We start from the raw sequence: 25,917 nt of genomic DNA, 5'->3' as shown, positions 1-25,917 counted from the left end.
TGAACTAAAGAAAAAGAACGTCAACCAATTTCTATAATGAATATTACGTTTTCTGTCTTCAATGAAAAAAATCCAGGTACTACGTACACTTTTCTGAGCAAAACAAAGTTTTACATGTGACTAGTAAATTGGAACACTATCAGCTTGAGACATACTTCTCTATGTACATTATTCATAGGACATTCCAGAGGATGTAACCCACATATTAGACACCGAATAATCAATTTAGCTTCAAAAATCATACTGAAAAATGAAATGTTACTGAGAACAGAGCATGCTAAATGTTTAAAAGAGAAAGTGCACTGACATACCATTTAAATATTATACAAAAGAACCAAAACAATTAGAATTTGTCAGACTGTTTAAGAAAGCATTCTTGATTGGCAGGACTATTTTCAGAAGTATAGGTAGAGAAACATTTAATGATGATCCTTCTAGTAGGATATTCAAGCCTAATAACCTGGATATCAAAAAGAAAACAATCCAAATACCAGAAAACAAGTATGTGAAGGAAGTAAGAGTGAGAGCAGGCAGCCACTTGCAGAAAAAGCATGCTGCACACGCAATCGCAATCGGGTCCTAGGGCAATAAAAATAAACATACGTCTTTGATTTTCACTGTAAACTCCTTTTCTCGTACATGCTTCTTCACCTTTGACATCTGTGTTGACTGATCGTGTTCTTCTTTAACACCGGCGCCTGGGGGTGTGGGTACGCTGGGTTCGCTATATTCTGTAGCCGCGCCAGGGCTGTCCAGCAGTTTTGTGGTATAGAAAGAGGCCACTGTGTTGGCATCATAACTTCTTCTAGCTGAAGGCCACTTCCCTTTCAGAACTGTTTGACAAATACTGTCCAGCCGGTTGATCATCACACGATCCTGGAAAAGCATGCAAACATCTAAGTGTGGTTTTCATAGTCAGGCCAGCCCTTCAGAGATAAAATGGCTCAGGGCCTTGATGGATTTAACCCCGGTACAACCTATGTGCATTTGGTGTGTATACGTACTCTCACGTACATATGTAATTCCGTAAGAGTTCAAGTACAAATTTCCATTGGAGTCCAAAAATATATGACAGAGATAGTCTTCTGTCATTTCATTTTTTATTTATAAAGTAGGTTTCACGCCCAACACGGTGCTTGAACCCACACCCCAAGATCAAGACCTGAGCAGAGATCAAAAGCTGGATGCTTAACCAACTGAGCCACCCAGGTGCCTCAGCCTTGTTATTTTCATAATTATACAAGTAATACAAGTTCATTGGAAAAATTCAATCAACTCAGAAGCAGGTAAGAGTAGAGTTCTCCACCTCCCCATTTCACAACCTCACTCCTAAAGGTAAGTACTCTTGTACTAGTCTAGCCACACTGACAGAATTGTATTAATCTGATCTGAACTTCTACCACTGAAAGTACATACACTTAGGTGAACTTTCAAAAAAATGGTTGTTTTAATTAATTTATTTTTGAGAGAGAAAGAGGGAGAGGGGGAGGGAGGGAGGAAGGGAGAGAATCCCAAGCAGGCTCCACACCATCAGCGCAGAGCCCAGTGAGGGACTCCACCTCATGAAGTGTGAGATCATGACCTGAGCCAAAAACAAGAGTCAGGCGCTTAACTGACTGAGCCACCGAGGTGCCCCAAGTGCACTTTTTTTTTTAAGTCATAAATGGCTATGGTAAATTTCTTCAAGGAGACTCAGCTCAAAGCACCCATTCACAAACAAGCCCTTGAATATTGTATGTGAATGTCAGCATCCATTATCTCTTATTCTAAACGTTCTAAGGTTATGTTGAGAAATATACACATTCAAGTACACCTATTTACTTGATAACAGTAGTTGATACTTCTGATGCTAACACCAAAATGCCACCCTATGTTGTATAGTGACCTATTTTTCCTCACAGTAAGTTACCTACCATGAAAGCAATATAGAGAAATACTCAAAAAATGATCTGCTCTGGTAAGACATTACTCATTTACCTTTGGCCAATATGAGGCTGCTAGCATGTATCCTCCTTGTAAGATATAAGCGGACTCTGGTGTCCCATTGTTCATCTGGAAGCTATCTTGGGTCTCATCCTGGGTAGTGCTCAGTGACGCAACACTTTCTTCATCGTAGGCTTTCACGTGAGGGGTACCTTCTGCTGAGAACAATTATAACCGTTTTAAAAAGACTGCATAAAACAATTTTATATATACTTTTCAAATCTTATATAATTATTCAAAGGAAAAAGTTAGAAGTAAAAACAAATGGCAAAAAAGTAAAAAAAATCCACCTAGAATACAATACAGTGCCCATTGTTTAAAAAAATTATCACAAAAGCAAAATAAGTGGCATTAAAGAGTTTGAGGGGGAAGGGTTAACAAAACATCCCTTTCTGCATGAAAATTTGACCCTCAGTTAACCCTGTAGGTCTGTTTCCCTGGACACATATAAACTCCAGAATGATAAAGTGCATTTGGACTGGGGGGACCATAAAAACCTGAGGAGTACACTGACATCCTCTCAGGAGGGGACCTGTACGTCAGGGCACGTCCTTGTGGCAACCCTGAAACTTGTGCTCACAGAGCCGTTACAAGAGACGCGGGCTTCTGCAGGATCTGAGGCTCCTTAGGCCAGACTGGCTCTTGCACCCGCTCGCCATCAACTCATTGCCTTGCACCTGAACTGTGGGCTGCAGCAAGGACAGAGCCACCTGACACTCCTCTACAGGCAAACTGTAGTTCCTGTGTCGTTCTGAGGAGACAGCTGCCAAGGAGGGCCTATGATACTCTTGTTGGTCTGACGGCTTAATCTAAGAACCCTGCTGGCTGTTACAGAATATGATCTTGATGTGTTCACTGATCAGCATGTTCAGAAAAAAAGGAACACTAAACTGAAGGTGATCACAAAGAAACCCATTATTGTATAAAATGTCTAATTTCTGTTTGATTAACCCATTTTGCAATGCCTTGAATACTGAATAGGGAGTGTGCACCAGTAACACGAGTTTCCTTTTCAATAGTGCTTCTCTAAGAAAATCTGTACATATAAGACTTAGGTTAACAATTTTAAGCATGCTTAAGTTATGTGAACCGAATTCGTTTTCATTTTCACTTGAAATGTCTTAAAATAGCAAAAGCACTTTATGCATATACCTCGCTTTGGGACTTCTTCTTCTTCACTGTCACTTTCTTCTGATGAAGATGAGGAGGAGGATGATGAGGAAGAGGATGAGGATGAGGATGAAGACGATGCTGAAGAACAGGAGGAGGATGAAGAGGAACTAGAGCCTGATCGAGAGTCGGAACAAGAGGAGGAGGAAGACGAGGAAGAAGATGATCTGGAAGAACAGGATGATCTCTCAGAATCAGAGTCAGACTCAGAACTAGATTCGGATCCTCTTTTGTGGACTCGCTGTTTCTTAGAAGCTGGGTTTGGAGTTAGGGGTTCTGTTCTGGCTGCAACCATGCGTCTGTCTGTTTCACCTTTTCCACCAGATTTCTGGTCTCCAGTGGCCTGTGGTAAAACACCATTCTTTGGACTTACAGGCTCAGACTTTATTAGTGTCCTGGTTTCCTCAGAAGACATAGATTCTTCTTCAGAAGACTGAGGCTCCTCTTTAAGATTTTCACTTTTAACTTTCATATCCTCTAGAATAATACCTTTAGCATCTAGGAGCCTAGGTAGAGAGGTAAGAGGAGAAGCAGAAAGTGCTACTTGATATTGCTGTAAAAGTGGGGTAGAAGTCCTTGAAGGAGCCATCTTACTTTGACTGTAGTTCCTTTGAGCTGCCATAAAGGAGAGTTCAGGATCACGAAGAATGTGATAGTCTGTTCGGCTCACCCCATGTTTCGCAGCTCCAATGAGCAAGTCCCTATCATGAGGGCCACATTCCCACCAGACTGGTAGGTCTGGATTTGGATGGCAAAGCTTCAAGCGTTCAAACAATTGTGGATGTCGGAGGGCCTGTTCCCGTACTTTCCTTAGAAGTTCAATGCGATACAAAGTCCTTGAAGCACGTTCTTCTGTGATTGGCTGGATAAAGATATTTGGATCCACCAATTCTATGTTAAGACAAGAACAAAAACATTAATCTTGGAAACACTTTATTACAGACTTAAATAATGCAACTTCTAAAATGCAACTCTACTCGATATCACTGTGTAGTTTCCAGAATTTTTAAAATATTTTTAAATGAGGAAAAATACAAGTTTTTAAAAGTACCAAAATCCATACATACAGTGTATAACACTGGATCTTCTGAAAGTGGGGAAAACGTAATGTTTTTGGGAAATATGTTAATATAACTAAGAATTTACTTTTCAACGTTTATTTATTTTTGGGACAGAGAGAGACAAAGCATGAACGGGGGAGGGGCAGAGAGAGAGGGAGACACAGAATCGGAAACAGGCTCCAGGCTCTGAGTCATCAGCCCAGAGCCCGACGCGGGGCTCGAACTCACGGACCGCGAGATCGTGACCTGGCTGAAGTCGGACGCTTAACCGACTGCGCCACCCAGGCGCCCCAACTAAGAATTTACTTTTAAAAAATTCCCTATGAGCTATGTCCTTACTAATCTGTGTCTTTTATTATTTTTTTAATGTTTATTTATTTTTGAGAGACAGAGCACAAGTCGGGGAGGGGCAGAGACAGAGAGGAAGACACAGAATCTGAAACAGGCTCCAGGCTCTGGAGCACATGGCCCGATGCCGGGCTTGAACTGGGGAACAGCAAGGTCATGACCTAGGCCAAATTTGGATGCTTAACCGACTGAGCCACCCAGGTGCCCCACTAATCTGTGTCTTAATCAAAGAGACAAACACTTACTTGAACTCATTTATAAATACAAATTAAAACTGTTAAATCATAGCTGATAAACAAACAGAAGTCCACATATTTCTAGCTGCACCAGGGAAATTCAGGGCATTGTGGTGAACTCACAGGAACACTTAAGGCTTTCTTAAAATTTCAGGGAAGTGCAGGAACACTGTCAAAGGCTATGTGAAGTAGTGGCTTGAGCTGGCTCGGTTTCAACATTAGATCTTGCTATATTCCTTTCGATGCGGTCATATCTTTGTGGGCAGAGATACTGGCAGTTCAAAAATCGACAGGGGCTTGTTGAAATAATGCGGACCCACTTAAAGGAGCTGGTAGTGGTCAAATCTAGAACAATTTGAGTATCAAAATAATGAGAGTATTGGGTTCTAACCTATAGAGTAAAATAAATATCTATGAGTCCATTCTGATATGAATAAGTAAATAATTGATCAACAGATGAAACGGAAACAACAGTTCTTGCTTGTAGCAGAATTCCACATTAAAAGCTGTTACACGTAAGGATCTACTCATGGATACTAATGTCAATGGGTGGAGGTTTGAGGAGAAACAGGATTTGTGTGGTCTCAAAGTATCTCCTCAAGATATCTGTTAACTGCAGGGGAAAGGATATCAATTTTACACTGGAGAAACATGGCATAAACTACTGTAACCAAGCAATCAAGGGCAATACCATCAATGTTAGCTATCTTGACATCATGAACCCATTGATATCTTCTGAGAGGGACACATCATTTCTCTGGTACTCTTGACAAAAATGCATAACCTCAATGCAATCGGGTCACGAAAGACAAGAGAGAAACTGAGGGTCTGTTACAGACTGTAGGAAGCTAAGGGGAAAGACCAACTAAATACAATGTGGGATCCTGGAACAAAAAAGGACATCAGTGGACAAACCAGTAAGATCTGACTAGGCATTCAATTTAGTTAACAGCATTGTACTGTTAAGTTTCCTAGTCTGATAATTATACTGTAATTAGTCATGTAAGATTTTAACATTAGGGGAGGCAAAGTGAGAGATGCATGGAAACTTCTGTGGTTTTTTGCAACTTTTTTCAAAGTCTAAAAGTAGTTCAGAATAAAAAGTTAAAAAAAAAAAAAAAAAGACCATGCAGACATCAATGTAGAACAGGAAACAAGAGTGGGCATATCCATTCTACCTCCAGGATGTGACAGTTGTATAGTCCCTGACAGGTGTATACATCTCATTAGTAAGTAACTGCGGTTATTTAAGAAAGAAAAGTAGTATTTTTTTTCTTTCAGCTTCTATTATGTTTTCAAACAATTACTAGATTGTTGGAAACAAATACTTAAGTTGTTTGGATCTAATTATTCATTAAACAGAACTTCTGGCCTCAGGTGCTGTGAAAAATTACTGAGACAGTAAGGGATCTATGAGCTGAGGAAGTTTGGAAAACTGATCTAAGTAAAACCTCACTCACATTTCTAACAAGAAAACTACCTTTTCGATCATTATTGATTGTCAGTAATTAACCCTTTCTTTTTAAAAACTGGAGTCAAAGTGGTTAATTTATTTATCACATTTTATATCGTTCGGGAATTAAGAAAATTAAAAAAAAAAAGAAATGAGGGCCTCTCAGTAACCATGAATAATAGAAGACACAATACTTTGCTTTATCTCTTTAAATCCATGGATAGTCTCTCAAAAGACCTTTAAGTAGACTACTCTGGATTATCTGGTATTTGGGTAATCAAGTGATGGGCTACTCTATTCAGTAGACTGACAACAGATCTGTTAGGACATAAAATTAAAACAAACCAACAAACCTACATGAAATTTACGTCCTTTTATTAGCCATTTATATTTTGACTACAAAATAGGATTAGGAAGCCACTGGGTTTAGCAGTCAGAAATCATATTCAACAAAGAATGGAGACAGCTGCTTATAATAGCATGATTGAGAGGAATTGCTGACAGGATGAGCGATTTCTCTGGGCTTCAAAGACGATGAAAGTCACTCTCCTGGGTGAATCTGTCTTGCCAGTGCCTTGGCTGAGCATTAGCACCTCTGATTAGTTGTTGTTCTCTTTTTTTGAAGGCTCTGGGTGATTTTTTTTTCCCTACTAAAACTCTTTGAAATGTTTTTAGAGAGGAGGCCTCATTCCTTGCAAAATTATTCACTGAATAAACCCTGTAAAACAGTTCCTATGAGATGGACTAAAACTACAGGTTAGTTCTGTTTATCTGAAGCTACTATTTATCTTCTACCTCCCCCCGATCATCAATCTAATATTGAATAAGCACTGGCTATGCCTCAAAACTCAAGGTGCAACTTTATTCTCTTTTGATCTAATTTTAATAGCAGAATTAACAAATAGGGGGAATCTCTGAACATAGTTAATTTACAATTTTGAAAAATAACTGATGTGTTGAATTAGACAGTATTGACATAAAAAAAGTTGGAAATTTCAGAATTTCAGGGACTTTTGCCTCTTTGACCAAAACCAGGGAAAAAAGAAGTTTTATACCTACCTTCTTTGGAAGGAAGACGACAAACCCTCCGACACATAGACATGAATGCATACAAATACTTCTCCAAACTATCATCAGTTTTCTTATGCAGCCTAGCCATAGCTCTAAATTTTGTCCAGTCAAATTGGCCTCTGTCAGGATCAAATACCACTCCAAATGTGGACACAACTCTATAAAAGTCAGCTTCTTCTCTTCTTGTCCATCTATTTTGAGTCAGATTAAAGAAAGAGCCACACTCGTCATTAAAATAAATATTAATGCTGAATATAATGACTATAATAAAATTTAAAACATTTCAAATACCTAACACTTTAAAGGATTAAATGCAAGGGTACTGCCTTGCAAATATATGCTAGTTGACTCATCTGTCCAACCATGCTTCTCTTCCTTCAGAAAATAATAGTTTTTTGCACATTTACTACGTAAGAAAATATGCAGGGGATACAAGATTACGTAAGACATGATGACCCTACCTTTAAGGAAACAGTGAAACATTTCAAACATATCCCTAGTATAAGGTGGTATGTTGTAGTTGTATGCATTCTAGGAAGCAAGGATTTTAGGAGAGTGCAGAAGATGGGAGGTCCAGTTCAGACCTGAGTGATCAAGAAAGCATCACAGAAGTAAGTGGCTTTTAAGATGGAACAAGGCTAAGATCAGGTAGGGAATTCTAGGAAGCAGACACAGTATAAGCAAAGTAGGAAGTAATCTACATTTGGGGGAGATGATGAGCATTCCAGTTTGACAAGGATATGGCTCATATTGGAGGCAGAAATGGGGTCTGATTATTAAACACTCCATATGCCTGGCTAAAAATAGTCTCTATTCAGTTGAAAGTTCCTAAAGATATTTTAAGAGGGTAATATTACCCTCACATACCACAAATCTCCAGTCTAACTTATAGACACTTTTCCCTGGTTAACTTATAGAATTGTGAGAATGAGAAAGAGTGTATGAGACCTTTGAAAAACATCAACAGGCCATTTTTATCATAGTGCTTCATTAAGAAGATTCATGTAATAATGCTGCAAAAATAGCCTGGGAAACCAATTAATTCTTATAAAGCTTACACCTGAGTGATGGAAGTAGGACTAGAATAGAAAGGATGAGTTAAAAGACTACACAGAACACACAAAAATATGACACAGTGTCTACCCTCAAAGAAGTTACAACTTAGGAAGACAAGACAGGGAAAGGAAAAACGTCCTTATAACATCTTGTATTAGTGTGATAATGAGTAATTTATTTGGATAAGTGCTATATGAGTACAGGAAACAGAATACTGTGAGCTGGCCTGTTTGAGAAAAAATTAATATAAGACATAGGGCAGGTGTTGGGCTCTGAAAGATGGGCTAGGTATGGACTAAAGAGGAGGAAGAAAGGTATCCCAGGTGATAGGAACAACATAAGCTAGGGTACTGAGTCAAGAATACGTAGGATATTATGGCAGAGGAAATAGTACTGGATAGAATTAGAAATGCATGCTGACATCTAAATTGAAGAGACTCTTGGACTGAGGCTTAAGAACTTAAACTTTATACCTACAGTAAATAAGGAGCCATTGAATATCATGAGAAAACTAGTATTTTAGGAAGACTGATCGAGATCTGACAGACCAAGGGAAAATGTATGTGGTTAAAGATGGCCATAAATTCTTTGCCGCTCATCCCGTGGACAGGTATAATCTCTTTCCCTTTTCTTTTAAACTTCATTGGCCCTGTGACTTTTTTTGACCCATAGAAAGTGGCAGAAGTGATGCTTTATAATTGCTGAGACTAGGCCTTAAGAAATCTCCAGCTTTTATTGCCTTTGTCACTGGGAATGCTCCCTCATTCAAGCTCCCAGCTGGCAGCCCAGCACCAACTGCCAGCTGTTTGAGTGAGGCCACTTCCTACCTGCTGGCCAAAAACACGGGAAGCAGAAGAACCACCTGGTCAACCAATAGAATCATGGGAAATAAAAAAAAAAAAACAAAAAACTGGTGTTTCAGTCACCACATTTTGGGGTGGGTTAAAATGCAATTGTAGGTAACTGAAACAGTGTATTTCCAGAGATCTAGAACATTGAAAATCTTGTTTCAGATGAATTAAACTCTGGTTATGATGGATGTGCTGCAAATAAATACCAAAGAACAAAGATATATTTTCCAGAGAACATCCAAGGATCCAGGTTTAACAAGGAGGCCAGGCTGTTGCTAAACATTGCTATTCTTTTCAGTGTAGTCTATCCTCTTTAAGAAGTTAAAGCTTTTGGGAGGAGAGTAGCATGACTGTCTTCTTAACAAGGACTTTTGCAGAAAGGTATACTATTTTTTTCTCCTTTGATATGAGTGGTTGCAAGGGTTCATCCTCTGTATAAAACAGATAAGGACTTGTCTTCCATACATTCTTACATTTCATAAATGTCAATATAAAGTAAGGTAGAATGGACTTTATTTCACGTAACTTAAATGTATGCTTTATTAAGAGTTTGCTCTGCAATTTCATTTTTTTAATACCTCAGTATTCATAAATAACAGAATAATGATTAAATATGAAGAGTGCAAGGAACGATAAAATGCAATGATCTTTATCTGTTTGATATATTTGTGTGCATGCATAAAAGCACTTTGCTTTGACCAACTTCTCTACCTATATATGTTTTTCACAAAGTGAGATAATCACACTCTAAGAGGCTTCGGAATGAAAAACTACATTTAGATACTAACATTAAAAATTTAGTGCTACTGTCTTACCTCTGCTGTCTTTCTATCTTGGCTGCCATTTTAGGATTAAGAGTGGCTTCTTCATAAAGAGGCTGCATGACACTGGCAGGCACTGAGAACGTGGGCTGTATCTGTTGGATTTGTCTGTTTTTATTAGTACGCTGATATGCAGTGATGAGACGCCTCAAACGTGTGGTTAAAGCTGATTGAGTTGGCCAATAAATTTTATCACCCTCCATCAGCTGACCATCTGTATTTAAAGAAACTCATATCAATAAAAAAAAAAAAAACTAAAAAATGAAAACAATTTTGACCCTCCCCCCCCCCCAAACAGATGATGAAATGAAGCTCACAAAAAGAGCAAAATTTCCTTACTTAAAATATTTTTTCTTTCAATCTGATTATGTGGGGGAAAAAACCCACACAAACCAAACCTCTCATTATAAAAAAGTTTTCTTTTAACTACAGCTGTAAAAACATTACAACAAATTTTTACAGCAGCTCAAAGAAAGTAGGTCACAGTGGAATAAAGAACCACAATATTATCTATTGAACTTCGCTTGCACAGAAAATACAACCCTTGCATTTCCAGGCCTAATACGTTTTACTGCCTGGCAAATACTCACTTGCCTTAATTTAAATGAATTAAAAATCAAACTGAAATCTTTGGGAAGTTGAATACTGTAGACACTTTTAAGTAATGCCTTCTTCTGTATTAAATCTATCTCAATTTATGTGAGAATCAAAACATTTTAAAGGTCATTGGTGAGGAACATATATTATAAAAAACTCCCTATAACAATGCTGTCACTTTTATGCTCTTATTCACCTAATAAAGTGCAGGACCTAGCTCTCTGTTTCCAGGGAATAATCTTCTAATTACATACACCATAATTAAGCAGTAATCATTCATGCTAAGCCAATGCTATTCCTTCTTCCCTAGTCAAACTATGAAAAGATGAGGCCCGACTCCACTTGGGTGCCAGGTGGGAGTGAGTGTACTCTAACAGTATGTTTCTATCTTGATAACCAGAAGGTAGTAGAAGGAAGACCCTGCAAAGGAAGGCTTTGTAGAAAAGGGGTGTGAGAAAGAATGGACCCTAATGTGCATATGGAACTAGTAAGTTGTTGGATGGGTTACTGAATTAACACTTTAATGATGAAATCCCATATGCAAATTTAATAATGTAACCATAAAATCATCAAAGCTTTGATTCCATAAAAGCTTAGTGAGTCACTGTGTAACTATTTGTAACTAAAAATACTGTTACATTTCCAATCAACTAGTATGTCTTATAATGATTACAACTGCCTTCAATAAAAATTTCATATGCATCAAACATCACAAAAGTGGAACAGTTTATTGATTTCATGGTATCACGAGAATGTGAATTTTCAATAATATTAAATAAAGAGATAAATGCAATGTACCTCCATCTGCTATAACAAGATCTCCTGGTGAAGAAACATCATCCTTTTAAAAGAAAACAGAAATTTGTCACAGGGTAATTGGGTCAAGATACACTGAAGAAAAAAAGAGAATCAGGTTTCTTAATATAGTAGTAGAGAACTTTTTGTAGTAGAGTTTTTAATGATTAATTTATCAAAATTAAAAATTTTAATTTCTTGTTCTAAATTCCCACCCATTTACAACTTCTCTGTTGCCTTTTACACTTCAGACCAATTATTTTGCACTACAATTTTCCTCTTCCGTGACCACTTTTGGTCCAGTTACTTTCCCCCCACCCTTCTTCCTCTACCTGCAAATATGCCCCGGGCTTTCTTGCTAACAGTTTTTTTTTTCGTTCTATATACCAACTTTCATAATTTATTCATTCTCATATCTGATTATTAGACAGCCAGCAAATCTTTTTTCTTTCAGCCTTGAACAGTTTGCTTGTGGTGTATATCTAATCTTTATCTGTCAAAAGAGCAGCTCCAATTAGGTATTCCAACATTACTGTAAACATATTCATAACTTTGGTGGTTTTATTCCAATGACTACTATTTTTTTAAGTTTATTTTAATTTATTGTTTATTTATTTTTTGAGAGGGGTGGTGGGGGGAGAGAGACAGAGAGGGAGAAAGAATCTGAAACAGACTCTGTGCTGTTAGTACAGAGCCCAACGTGGGTCTTGATCTCATGAATTATAAGATCACGATCTGAACTGAGATCAAGAGTCGGAGGCTTAGCCAACTGAGCCATCCAGACACCCCAATTGTTATCTTTTTAAAGTTTGTTTATTTGTTTACTTACTTAAGTCACCTCTACACTCAGTGTGGCACTCGAACGCACAACCCTCAGATGAAGAGTTGTGTGCTCTTCCAATTGAGCCAGTCAGGTGCTACCAATGACTACTATTTTCTATTGTTATTTTAGAAAAGACTGAAATTAGAACGACTGTCATTCCTTTTCAAGTGGGTCTTTTAACTCTGGTTGCTTTTAACATATTCTCTTTGTTTGGAACATCTGTAATTTCACTAGGATGTTTTTTTAGAGTGGACTTAATTTTTTTTATCCTGCCAAGATTCACTTTATTTCTTGAATCTTGGGATTCATGTCTTTCATTAAGTCTGAAAAATTCTCAGCTGGTATCTCTCTTAAAACAGGTCTTCTCCTTTATGCTCTCTGGCCACTCTCTCTGGAATACCTATTGGACATATACCAACCAGACATCATCATGCGATCCTCCTTGTCTCTAAAAGAGTTTTTTCGTATTGATTTATTGCCTCTCAGCCCTAAATTCATTACCTGTCATACCTTTTACGGGCCCTAAGAAAATGGATCTGGCCTCTTTAAATACTGTGTTTCACCAGCCAGTATGATGTCAAGCGTTGTCAGTAGTGGCAGCCAGGGACACAGTATGAGGAAAAGGGTTTTTCTTCTTTGGTTTGGGTGAACTCCTCCCGTGCTCACCTCTGCAGTTCAAGCAGCTTCTTTAAGTGCCTATTGGCTAGCGGCTTTCCCTGGTGACCTCGCCCTTGGGTGGTTGTCTAGTGAAGTGCCTCCAGTGAGACACTTCCCCAGGAAAAGGTCCCTTGGCAACCCTGGAGGGTAGACTTCGGCAAGTTCCAGAGGGTGGATTTCCAGCAAGTTTCGCCACCAATGAGGTGTGGCCACGCCCTCCCAAAAAAGTGAGGATCTCAGCCCTGCTGGACACGGGGCTCTTCCTTAGGTGCTCTGCATCAGCCCTCAGAAGAGTACCCACTCCTCCATTCTTCAGCATTCTCTTTACTTCTTATCAGCCAATCTCTCATCACTTTAATCCACCGATTATAGTCAATCATTCTACAAACCTTCCCTGTTCAAATTGCTATGTGGTCTCTCTCTCCTGATTGGGCTAAACTGAGCCATCGTGCTACACTGTGGATCCTTTCCTCATATCTATTTTCTAAATAATGTCTTCTCTCAAGATCTGGGTCTAATCTGCCTCTCTAGCACAATGTTTAACCTATTTGTTAAGTTTTAACTTCTAATGACTGTATTTTCCACTTCTAAAGTTTTACATAATTCTTTTTCCATATGTCCCTACTCTTTTAAAATCAGATCCATCTTTCTTTTGTTCTTGGATCTTTCTTTAATGTCTTTAACCATTTAAAAATTACTTATTTTCTATTTTAATAGATCTATGATATATCAGAAGTTCTTAGAGGTCTAATCCTGTTCTTTGTTGTATTTGCTAGCATTTACTCCCGGTAAATTGTTCCTCATTTTTTTAAAATTTTTGGATTTTGACCTCATTTCACAGAGTGTTTTATCTTCAGGACCAAGTATAGTCTACACTGAAGCTGTTCTTTTTCCATAATTCTTTTTCTTTATGTTTCTACTAGGTACCTCAGGGGTATTACCAGCTTGGGATCCTTTTATGTCACATTTTTGGCTGGACCATGCAGGTGATATAAGAGAAATCAAACCATAAACTCAAGAGAAAGTAGGCCTATGGCTAATGAATTCTCAGGGGAAACAATTTTTTTCCCTACCCAGAGCCCACGCTGTTTCTTGGTGCTGTTTGTCAGAGAGTGCTTTCCTCTGAGGGTTTTCATTCAGTATAGGATTTCCATTCTCACTGCCACACTCTGGCCCTCACTCTCACTTGCCCTCATACAGCCATCAATATCCAAGCCCCTTGGCCACAAAGACCAACACACCTTACCTGACAGTTACCACACCATCTAGTCCTTTACCATGCCCTTGTTAAGTATTACAGAATTCCTCATCCTTTTTAACATCACTTCCCCACCCCACAGACTCTTTTCTGTATTTTCACCAACTCTGCTTCTTCCTTTTGACTTTCTATAAACAGAACACATAGAACTATGTTTTCACAGCTCAGAATTCCTCTCCTCTCTACCTTCTACTTTAAACCTTTTATGTGGGTATAGTTTCTATCTGTTGCCATGTACTTGTAGTATCTACTTGTCACTCTCTGCTTTGGGATTTTTGCCCCAACACCGTGCTTCTTAGTTCCTAGCACTGCAGCACGTGGGCAAGCTCCACTTCATCCACACGTCCACGCCAGCCTCCAGCTTGTCTAGAAGGGAGATCAGGCAAATTCTGAATGATTATTTGTGATGTCTGTCAACCTAAGTGGATCACTAACTTAGCTGCTCTTCTGAAGAACAGAATTAGGTATAAGGAAAACATGAAAGAAAAACACACAAAAGAAACAGCAAACAAAAGAAACCATGGAGTGACTAGAATTGAGGATTTTAAAATAGGATCCAAAGCATACCTCCATATCATCTTTAAAGATAGCTGGGGCAGGTTTGTATTCTGGATCTTCCACATCCCTGTTAAAATATGAACAGATGCCACAATTACTGTACTGGACTTAAAACTTCTCTTTGACAGGACAAATGGGAGTCTTGTTGCAAGGACAAGACTTTTAGTGTGTTTTCAGACTGAAATTTCTGTTCTTTAGCCTGAGGACTCGAAGCCACAGCATGAAGGTGGTTCTATGGCAAGTCAGAAGAAAGCTACCTCTAATGGACTCTTACTACCAAGTTCACTTTTAAATGTGGTAATATTAACCTCAACATAGTCTCTTACTTTTCTCTTTTGGTAAGAAAACAAAGATGGTAAAGGCCCTTACTTGTTACAATGAACAACATCATATTTCTCTTCAACTGTAATATTCTTAGCTGTCTTCTTTCCTCTTATGCCCTCAGAATTTTATGGCCTTAATGGCCATGACCATTAAGAATGGAAAAATGAAGGACTCATCACAAGAATGGGTATGGGGCAGGTCCAGCCTCTTCCTTGATCATACTGTTGGATAAGCACTAACTTATCAGAGTATCATTAGTTCTTTCTGATTGTAAACTCCAATTCTCTTACCACTGCATTACTTAAAGATAAACATCACTGACAGAATATGTGATGTTGATAGAGATACATGGAGAAATCAAGACCCTGAAGTGCACATACCCATCCATATAATCATTTGCCCTCTGTTCTGCAGCAACTGCTTTCTCATCAGGCTTTCCCACTCTTTCCAAGAAGCATAATGCTGGGTCTGCTCGGATAGTGTTATATTTTTCATAACCTGGAGGGATCACCAATTGTGAAAGTAAAAAGGATAAAAAGAAAAAAGATGTATAAATATAAGCATTCCACACATTTATGGTAGAAAATGTTCCTGGACTAAACGGACCATATATTAAAATGATATACATTAAGCATGTTTTCCAGAAATTATCACAAATTACATGATCTGGCATGTGTATATTTAAAAATTTAGATTAAGTTTATCAGTTAAAGTGAAAAAGAGGAAAACCGATCACACAGAACACACTTGACCTAAGAACTCTTCCTGAGGGGAAGTTATGTGAGATTTCTGCCACCCTTTCATGAAGAAGTGTAGTGACTGACAGACATAATTTGGTGGTGTATGCTGTACCTGATATTGATAATAATATGAGTGTTTCTGGAATAAAGCTGTAGGTGGAAATCATCAAACTGAGAACTAGTTGAATTATATTATACACAGAAGACGACTCTACCTACCTTACTTCTCACTTACCATGTTTAAAAACTCCAATAAGAAGGGACTTATCAGCGTCAAAATCCCACCATTCAGCAGGAACTTCTGAGTGGTCTGGTTCTGGGACCCAAACATCAATGTCACTTTAAAAAAGAAATCACGATATGGCACTATGAATGATTACAAACAAGTTAAAGAGGAGGCAAAACTTTATCTAGTTTGTAAACAGCATTATGGTTTTTAAGAAAAAGATGTTAAGATTTCATTTCATTGATCTTTTTGTTTTCCATAATTGCCACCGATAAAAATTACAAAATTGCACAACATAAACAAAGTTAGCATAAAATGAATTAATATTTCTAAACTCAACAGAAGAAATGTTCCAACAGGTTTACTTTACTCTTAACGAAGCATATTCTTTCCACTGGTTTCCTTTAGATACAGACAAAATGTTTTATGGGAAAGTAGAATCTTATGTCAGCAAACAGCCTGACAAAAATCAGCTGGCTCAAGTATTTCATTTTGTACACCAGCAAACTGAGGTCCTAGAAGGGCAAATTAATTGCTTTGGGCTGCAAAACAAGTCATATCTCTTCTAGACTGCTATTGGTAAGAAAATCCCACTGAAAAATTAAGCATTGCTTACAAGTAAAGGAAAATGGAAAGTTGTTTTTTTTTTCCTTTTTAAGTATTTATTTATTTATTTTGAAAGAGAAAGAGAGGAGGGGCAAAAGGAAAGAGAGAGAGAGAATCCCAAGCAGGCTCCATGCTGTCAGTTCAGAGCCCGATGTGAGGCTCAAACCCAAGAACTGCAAGATCATGACCTGAGACTAAATTAAGAGTCAGATGCTTAACCAACTGAGTCATCCAGGTGCCCCCATTTTCATGTTTTATTTACTCATAAGACTTAGAAGCCTTTTGTTTTCATGGCCATTGTCCTTTATTTCCACTATATTAGTGGTTAAATATTGGGTTCTTGTGAACTAGCCCGGGAACATATTGACCATTTATCAGTTTCTTTCTTTCTTTCTTTTTTAAGTTTATTTATCTATTTTGGGAGAGAGAGAGAGAGAGAGAGAGAAAGCAGGAGAGGGGCAGAGAGAGAATCCCAAGCAGGCTCAATGCTGTCAGCACACAGCCTGACACAGGGCTTGATCTCATAAACTGTGAGATCATGACCTGAGCCAAAATCAAGAGTTGGACACAACCAACTGAACCACTCAGAAGCCCCTATCAATTTATTTCTATATGAAAAAGTTATTTTGAGTTTCCAAAGACAACCAACTTACAAATGACCTTGGGCTACACAACTTAATTCTAAGTAGGAAACTCCTCACTTTTTCAAATATATCCATATAGGTCTTTGTTAATTAACTTACGAAATTTTGGTGCCGAGACAAGATGAAATTCTACTTCATTTTCATTATGTTTTATCATATCTCTGATTCTTTGAAAACTGGTAAATCACGAATGTCAAACAGAGAAATTCTCAACTAGAATTATTTGATTTCCTGAAATAATTTATCCTATCCAACTCCATCTTCTTTGTTGAATAAAATACAAGAATGATGTTTGTGTGTGAAAATTAATGACATTTATTTGCTAATTCCTGTCAGACATAAGTTGTATGTTAGGCTAAGGGAGACAATGGCTTGAATCACTATGGTAAACAAGTAAACATTTCAGTCCTTCCATGTATGGCAGATTTTCCTTTTTAGTGGTGTTGTACGTGTTACTTATAAAAGGTTTCTGGGACAGTAGTAATTTCACATGATAAGCAAAGGAAATTATGTTTGCAAAATTAAAAATGTTCTTTAGTAGTTGTTTCATACTCCTGAAAACAGCCATATTACCACAGCATTCACAGAAAGGATTTATTATAGTTTTTAGTCCTTTATTATATTGTCATTTTTTAGGCATGATAGTTATATATAGCATACAAATAGCACTTTGAATGTTTTAATCAAATTATGAATCAAAAACTTGCCATTTTCTGGGGTGCTTGGGTGGTTCAGTCACGAAGTGTCTGACTTTGGTTCAGAACATGATCTCACAGTTTGTGAGTTTGAGCCCTGCGTCAGGCTATCTGCTGTCAGCACAGAGCCCACTTTGGATCCTCTATCCCCCTCTCTTTTTGCCCCTCCCGCCTCATGCTCTGGCTCTCTCTCTCAAAAATAAACATTTTTTAAAAACAATGAAAAGTGGATAGGAAATTACTTTTTATTTTTCATAAATCTTTTGCCAGCAGAAAAAAGTTTTAACCCAAGGAATATGGAGAAAAGGATGTACACCTTTCTCTAGATTCTTAAAGGAAATTATCTGCACTTAAGTAACATTATTACCTCTAATCTTCTTTAAAAAAACCCAGAAGGGCTGCAATCACAGTATTTTTCTTAATGAAGAAAAATAGAGAAAGAATGATTTTCCCGTGATTTGGTCAAAGTTGAAAAAATGATGAGGAAAAATACAGTTACAGAAGATATTTATTTTTGATTGATTTCCTGACCAGGACTAAAAAGTGTGAGAACCAAAAGATGAAGGCAAGAGGAAAGAATTTAAGAGGGTCAGGTAGTTCCCCTCACCAACCATCAGGTGGCACTGTAAGCTCAGAACACTGTGATCAGCATCGGCAGTAGAAAGATTTCCTACTTGTAAAGAGCGTATACCTACCCTGTGTTTGATTGTAAGTGACAAATGCATGTAAAGTGTTTGTTAACTGCTAGGGAAAGGACCATAATGAGGTGCATGTGCTCCTGTTGTTGATTTCTGTTTTTAAAGATTCAGTTCACATGCTGTCTCTTGCATAAAACTGTCTTTAACTTCCCCAGACCAGATCACTCATTCAAAATATATTTAAACAGCACTCATTAAGTGCCAATAATAGCAATAATAAGGCAGACACTCCCTGCCCTCATGAAGAGGTACCTGCACTACTGCATGGTGAATGGTGTGACAGGGTTCTCTGGGTACGTGCCTGACCTGGAGGCTGAGTTGATGTCAGCTGAGCAGGAAGAGCCCGGAGAATGGAGGAAAGGGGGAGAGGGAATGTTCCAGCAAGAGTGCAAAAGCCTGGAGGCGTTGGTAATCATGGCACCTGTGAGAAATGTGGACCTGAAGTTCAGGAGAGAGATGTGAACTGGAGATAGATCTGGAAGACCCTTAGTATAAAAACAAAAACTGATGGGGCACCTGATGGGGCAGTTGCAAGAGTGGGCGACTCTTGATCTTGGGGTCGTGAGTTTGAGCCCCACATGGGACATACAGATTACTTAAATAAATAAAACTTAAAAAAAAATTAAAAAAATACCTGACACCACAGAAGAGAGACAGCATCCAAGAAAAGGAGGTGACAACAAGAGGGCCTATGAGAAGACATTTAAGAGGGTGAAGAGGGGCCTGCAGAACAATAAGCAGAAAGAAGCTAGAAAGAACACGTCCAGGTGAATGCTGCTACAGACACATTTTAAGGAGGCAGTGGCCAACAAAGGTGAAGTCAGATAAGCAGTAGGGTTCCTCTGTGTGTTCAGCAGCAAGCTTACTGGTGGGCGAGTGGGCAGGCAGAAGAGAGGGGGTGGAAGCTGAGCTGTGGGGGAGTGCGTAGGAAATGGCAGAGCAGAAAAAGGAGACACAGACACAGAAATCAAGGAGAGTGATAATACGGTAGCGTGAGGAGACACAGGTCCAAAAGCACTGTGTGTGTGTGTGTGTGTGTGTGTGTGTGTGTGTGTGTGTGCGCGTCTGAATCTATGCTGAGGGAGATGCAAATATGATAAAATCCAAATGAGAAGTTGGGGGCCAGGGGGAGATTAATGAAAGAGGAAACGTAGGGATAATTCACAGATCATAGTTTCTCCACAAGTGGAGGCCAAGGGAAAAGAGGGGTCACTTGGTCAACAAATATGTATTGGGTGTTATTATGTCTCAGATTCTAGGGGCTGTGAAAAAATGATCAATACGACAGATAGCATGTTTAACCTTCAAGCAGCTTAAACTGTAGTGGGAAGAGAAAGACAGACAAATAAACATGACTCTAATAAGCATTTCACAGGCAATATGAATGAGATAAAGTAAGGTTACATAGTAGCGAGTGACTGCTAGGCTTGCTTTAGCTAGGGAGGCCAGGGAAGGCCTATCTGAGGAGGTAGAAGCTGAATAGAGGCCTGAATGACCTGAAGAGACAGTTCTGGGGAAGCTGAGGTGTAAGAGTGTACCAGGAGGCACAGCACAGAATGAGCCTGACGTGCTGGAGAAACAGAAACACCAGTGTGGCTGCAGCATTGTGGGTGAGGGACAGAGCGCTGAGGAAAAAGGACAACCGGGTGGGTATAGTTGCATGAATGCCTACAGAAGACAGTATTACAAAAAAATTAAAGAGGATAGCATTTCAGGAAGAAGAGAGAAGTAGAATAAGGAACAAAGAGACCAGGGTGTCGGACAGATCATATGTGGATAAAAGTCAGTCACCATTCTTCCACTGGGTTAGGAGGGAAGAAGAAAAGAATGAACACAGGCAAGGTTCAGTTTTAGATTTAGTTTTAGATTTGCTGCTACTGTTGTTGTGACAGAGCCAGATGATGATGGTGATGATGATGATGATGATGATGATGACCGATACTGCTACTAGTGACAGAGCCAGACTGAGACTAACAGAGGAAAGGCAACAAACTGGCAAGGGTGAATTCTGTAAATTTGGTAGAATTTTCTTCTTGTGAACTTCACTGAATAAGCAGCCACTTTGATAGACAGTTTTCTGGTCATAGAATTTTTGCTATTTTCAGTATATTACTGAAAATATCAACAGGTTATTTAATTAATTTACCTTGCATCAACTCCATCAAATACTTTCTGACACTCATTTCCAATGACTTCTTGCTTTAGATAATACAGCATTCTTACACGAAGCAAAACCCTAAAATGAGGGAAAGGAAATCAAAAGACACAAAGACATTAATCATTAAAGAAAATTCATCCATGAGGTTAAAATTGGAAAAGAATTTGTATACAGAATTTTTGTAATTAAATAATTACTTCTGATTAAATAAATCTCATTACTACCATATATATAAAATAGGTTTCTCCAAAATCTTCACAATCATCATTATTTAATATCCAAGTAAGATATAATGAGATCATTTGGAGGCCAGTTTTATTTCTCTCTCTGTTGATGAAAACAGTGACACAAGAGGTATACCATGATTTGCTGAAGGATACCCTGTAAGATTAAGATTAGGATTGGTCCTAGACCACACTGTCTCTGTACTCAAAATCAGCATGCTTTAAGATTTTTGATAAATTCAGAAATATAAACTTCTAAAGAGTTGTGTTAAAAATACCCTACTACCTACTTATTACAGTGGTGTTTTATATGTTTTTTGTATCCTTCATCTTGAAGTAGCTGCTCAGGATTATATTTTCGAAGCCATTCTGCTTTCTGTATATCAAATGAGCTTGTTTGAGTCTTTACTTTCTTCCCTTTTCGACCCCTGGGTACTGGGGCTGACAGGCCTGTTAAAATGAGAAGGACACGTGATATCAGCGATAATCTGTAGAAAGATTTGCAATTTGGCACATTTTTTTCAACACAAGAAACTTCTAGAGACTTTCAGAGGTCTGTGCAGGCTGTATAGAGATCTTTAAAATATTAATGGTAACATGGGGCGCCTGGGCGGCTCAGTTGGTTAAGCCTCCGACTTCAGCTCAGGTCATGATTTCATGGTTTGTGGGTTCGAGCCCCGTGTCGGGCTCTGTGCTGACAGCTCAGAGCCTGGAGCCTGCTTCAGATTCTATGTCTCCTTCTCTCTCTGCCCCTCCCCTGCTCACGCTTTGTCTCTCTCTGTCTCTCAAAAAAAAAAAAAAAATGTTTAAAAAAATATATATATTAATGGTAACAATACTGACCCAATAGCAAGGTAAGTTAACATGATGATTATACACACATATTAACAGTTCCCCGCAAACACCCAATAATTCTGTGTCTGAAATTAATCACTGTGATTTCCATTTTGTTCTAAAACACATTATTTGTTTTCCAAATGTAAAAACCAAAAGCTAAAACCTGTACCTCTGCTTTGCTTTTAGTTTCTTTAGTTACAAAATAAGTTTTGGCCTCTTGATTTTCAAAACTGCATTAGGTTTAGTCATTGTGGATTCCTGTTTAAGAGAGCTATATTCATTTTATGCGATACTTTTGTTGTGAAATATTTCTTTTTCTTTTACTATTTTAAAGTAATCTCTACACCAAATGTAGGGCTCAAACTTACAACCCCAAGATCAAGAGTCACATGCTCTACCGACTGAGCCAGCCAGGTGCCCCTGAAATATTTCAAAACTACAGAAAATATATTCCTACTCTTAACCTTAGCATATTCCATATTTGGTCAGTGTTTTATTAAAGGAAATGAATACGCACAGTTGAAGTTCAATTCACTCCTTCCTTCCCAGAGATAATCACTACCCTGAATTTGTCTTTTCATTCCATGCCTCTTTGTATTCATAGGTCGGAGAAATATTTAAGTGTACAGACATTGTATTTCACATGCAATTCTGCAAATTATTGATTACTTTGGTATTTTTTTGAGATTTAATACTTGCCGGCTCACAAGGCTGTAATTTATCCATTTTAACTACTGTTAAAAATCTATTGTATGAGTATCACTGCATACCACCACCTACCTATTAAACTCAATGATGCTTGAGTTGTTTCACTTACAATTTTTAACAATTACTAAAAAAACAGTTTTGATTCCTTTCAATTTCTATCTCGTATCTCTTTTCCTTGCTGTCCTCTACCAGCCAGGAATCTTACCACAATGGTAAACAGAAGCATGCTGTGGCCTGTCCATTTCTTCTGACAATGTTGGCAATTTTGCCTTTATATTTTGAGACTGTTTTGTTTGGTGTATAAAGTTCATACTTGTTATATCTCCTTTTATGGATCAGTCATTTTATTACTGTGTAGTATCTCTTTTTGATCCTAATTAATGCCCTCCACCTTAAATTGCTATTCTGTTCTATGTTAATACTGTTCTATATTCCAGAGACCTCCTCACTCTGATTTGGAAACCAGTGCATAATTAAAAATACACATACTTAAGTTTTCCTAATAAAATATGTAGATATTCCATATAAACTTCTCTTTAACAAAACTGCTTCAGATTTCATCACATAATCCTATTTACTTTTTCACTTCTGCTACATGCTAATTTATAATTTATGTGAGATCTGTTGTGCTTGACTATTTCTACAGCACCTTATTCTTCCTCCAAAATCACAGTATATTTGAAGTATCTTTAAAGATATTAATGCTGGTTTAAAAAAGTTCTTTTCTTGCATAGTCCTTATTTCCTCCGAGTTCATTTAGATGGTTTGTTTCTCGTCTCCACCTCTCATGTTGGAAACTTTCCTCGGGTGTCTGGTATCCTTGGTTGCTTGCTCATATTTGAGACAGATCAAAAAGTTGACACAGATGGTGTCTGACGGGACTCACTGAAGGGCAATCTGCTGTTACCCTTCATATTGTTAGGTTTTGCCCTGATCAGACTCCGCAAAGAAAATTCTTTAGTTTTCTTCCTTGAGTATGACATTGTTCAATATACATACATTCATTCAGTCCCCATTTAGGAGCTCCATACCTCAACTACCAATGCAACCCAGAGACCCTCCACTTCACTCTCCCTAGAGAACAAACTTTAAGTCATTTTTCATCCTGATGACACAGAACTGAAGAGGATATTTAGCAATCTGAACTCTGTTTAAACAACTTGTAGTCAAAACCTCTGTCCTTTACACCTACTTTCAGAGGTTCCTGATATGTCACAAGCTGAAACTTTTGGGTAATCTGTGCAGTAAACCAGTCGGTCGTTGCCTTTTCCTACTGCTGACCTAAGATTCAACTCTCTCTGGTTGGTTGAGTTAGTCACCACTCATCTATTTGCTTCCAGGTTCCAAAACTGTGTTGCTATTTCCTCTCCCATTCTCTCTGTTCTTTTGAGGGTTTATGCCTATTTACTTTTTAATTATGGAATTAAGCATAGTCAAAAACAGATGGAGTAATATGAAGGATCACAATGTCCTGTCATCCAACTTTAATAATTATCAGCTCATGGTCAGTTTTGTTTCATCTATACCCTGTTCACTCACCAACCTTCTATGTTATTATTTTTTTTCTTCTATATTATTTTGAAGTAAATCTAAGACACCAATCATTTCATGAACAAATATGACTATCTTTTATTTATTAATTTTTAAAATTTATTTATTTAAGTCATCTCTACCACCAAGGTGGGGCTAAAACTCACAATCCCAAGATCAAGAGCTGCACTCACCTCTGACTAGGCCAGTCAGATACCCACCCCCCTTTTAAAGTTTATTTACTTAAGTAATCTCTACCCTCAATGTGGGGCTCTTTTAGCGATATATAAAAGACAAAGACTCCTTTAAAAAAATAACCACTATCAGCCCCAAGAAAGGCAAATAATACTTCCTTAATACTTGATATTCAAATTTACTATTATCTAAAAAAGATAATTTTAAAAAAATCCCCTGGGCTGTTTGTTTCAACTAGGAATGAAATAAGACCCCCACAATGCAAGCAGTTGAGGACTCTTAAATCTTTTAAGTTACAGCAGGGTTTTCAATCTCGGCACTGTTGGTATTTTGAACTGCATAGTTCTTTATTGTGCAGGGCTGTCTATACCCCCGTGCCCTCTACCTACTAGATGCTAGTGACATGCTCAAAGCAGTGACAATCCTAAATGGTGGCAGGACCAGGCACAGAATCATGTCTCGCTGAGAGCCACGGGTTTTGGATAGCCTCTTTACCTGCCTGCCCCCACTTTGTTGAAGAAACTAGGACTTTTGTCTGTAGAATTTATCAAGTGTAATGCCTTAATTTTTTTTTTCTCTTCACTGACATGTAAGTGGGGTTTCAAGGAAGAGTGAGATTATATTTGTGTCCATCTTCCATCCTTACCTGAAGTCAGTTCTGCACGTTACTGATTTAATTGCCCGCAACTAAGACAGCCTCCAGTGATCACCCTAATCTAAAATAGGTGCTTTCTGTTTTCTCCATTTCAGAAGTTATTTTATTTACCTCACAGTACTTATCACATTCTGTAATTATTTATCTCCTTTCTTATTATGTCTATCTACCTGGCCGGAATGCAAAGTTCATGATGAGCTCAGGGATCTTGTCTCTTCTTATCTTCCCACTACCTTGCACGAGAAGCACACAGTAGACACTATAACAGGTATGTGTTGATTAAATAGAACAAAATTGTAACACAACTTTCAGGGCGTAGTAATCTTTTTTATCTTTACAGAAAAAATCAATTACTTTATGCTATGAAAGAATTACTTTATGCAGAAAAGAATGTTCTATTAGAAAGGATGTGGAGAAAAAGGGACTTATATATACCTTATATATACAATTTATAGTTGTAAACTGGTATAGTCATATCTGATGGCAAATTAAAGTATTTATGAAAACTTAAAATGTATACATCAGTGTTTTTCAACTTTAATATACATACTAATTGCTAAGGAACTTGTTAAAATTCAGTTTCTGATTCAGTAAGTCTGAGGCCCAAGAGTCTGTACTTCTAAGAAGCTCTCAGGAGATGCTGACGCTATTAACCCATAGACCACATTTTAGGTACTAAGGATGTACATAAGCTATCCTTCGACAATTCCATTTCATGGTATTTATTTTAGTGAAAGGTTTATTCACATGAACAAGGATAAACACAGAAGGATCTTCACTGAAACTTGTTTTTTAATTCTCTACAGTGAGAAATGGCCTAAGTGCCCATCATTAAAAGCAGATGCTAAATAAACTATGGAATAGCAACACTATGAACTACTAAAAAGGAGTTTTAAAAATGAGATAGATCTATATGAACATGGATGAGGGAAGACTTCT

The 25,917-nt window shown here is 37.9% G+C and overlaps 1 protein-coding gene across 10 annotated transcripts in view; it reads right to left on the bottom strand.

The window, feature by feature from the left end:
* CHD9 (chromodomain helicase DNA binding protein 9) overlaps window positions 1-25,917 on the bottom strand; it is a 235,678-nt gene that overhangs the window by 20,375 nt on the left and 189,386 nt on the right. For 6 of the 10 annotated variants that reach the window (XM_045442757.1, XM_045442756.1, XM_045442758.1 and 3 more), the window contains 11 exons: window positions 21,344-21,503; window positions 20,818-20,907; window positions 16,038-16,141; window positions 15,443-15,560; window positions 14,748-14,805; window positions 11,446-11,488; window positions 10,045-10,264; window positions 7,311-7,513; window positions 3,136-4,044; window positions 1,978-2,141; window positions 604-876 (listed from right to left, as the gene is read on the bottom strand). In XM_045442757.1, the coding sequence (XP_045298713.1) occupies window positions 604-876; window positions 1,978-2,141; window positions 3,136-4,044; window positions 7,311-7,513; window positions 10,045-10,264; window positions 11,446-11,488; window positions 14,748-14,805; window positions 15,443-15,560; window positions 16,038-16,141; window positions 20,818-20,907; window positions 21,344-21,503 (2,342 nt within the window). The remainder of the gene's footprint in view (window positions 1-603; window positions 877-1,977; window positions 2,142-3,135; window positions 4,045-7,310; window positions 7,514-10,044; window positions 10,265-11,445; window positions 11,489-14,747; window positions 14,806-15,442; window positions 15,561-16,037; window positions 16,142-20,817; window positions 20,908-21,343; window positions 21,504-25,917) is intronic. The other 4 variants (XM_045442760.1, XM_045442764.1, XM_045442759.1 and 1 more) reach the window with 3 other exon arrangements.

Source organism: Leopardus geoffroyi, chromosome E2 (assembly GCF_018350155.1).
Source record: "Leopardus geoffroyi isolate Oge1 chromosome E2, O.geoffroyi_Oge1_pat1.0, whole genome shotgun sequence".
In the NCBI taxonomy this organism is placed as follows: domain Eukaryota; kingdom Metazoa; phylum Chordata; class Mammalia; order Carnivora; family Felidae; genus Leopardus; species Leopardus geoffroyi.
This window is presented reverse-complemented; position numbering and strand designations above follow the sequence as displayed.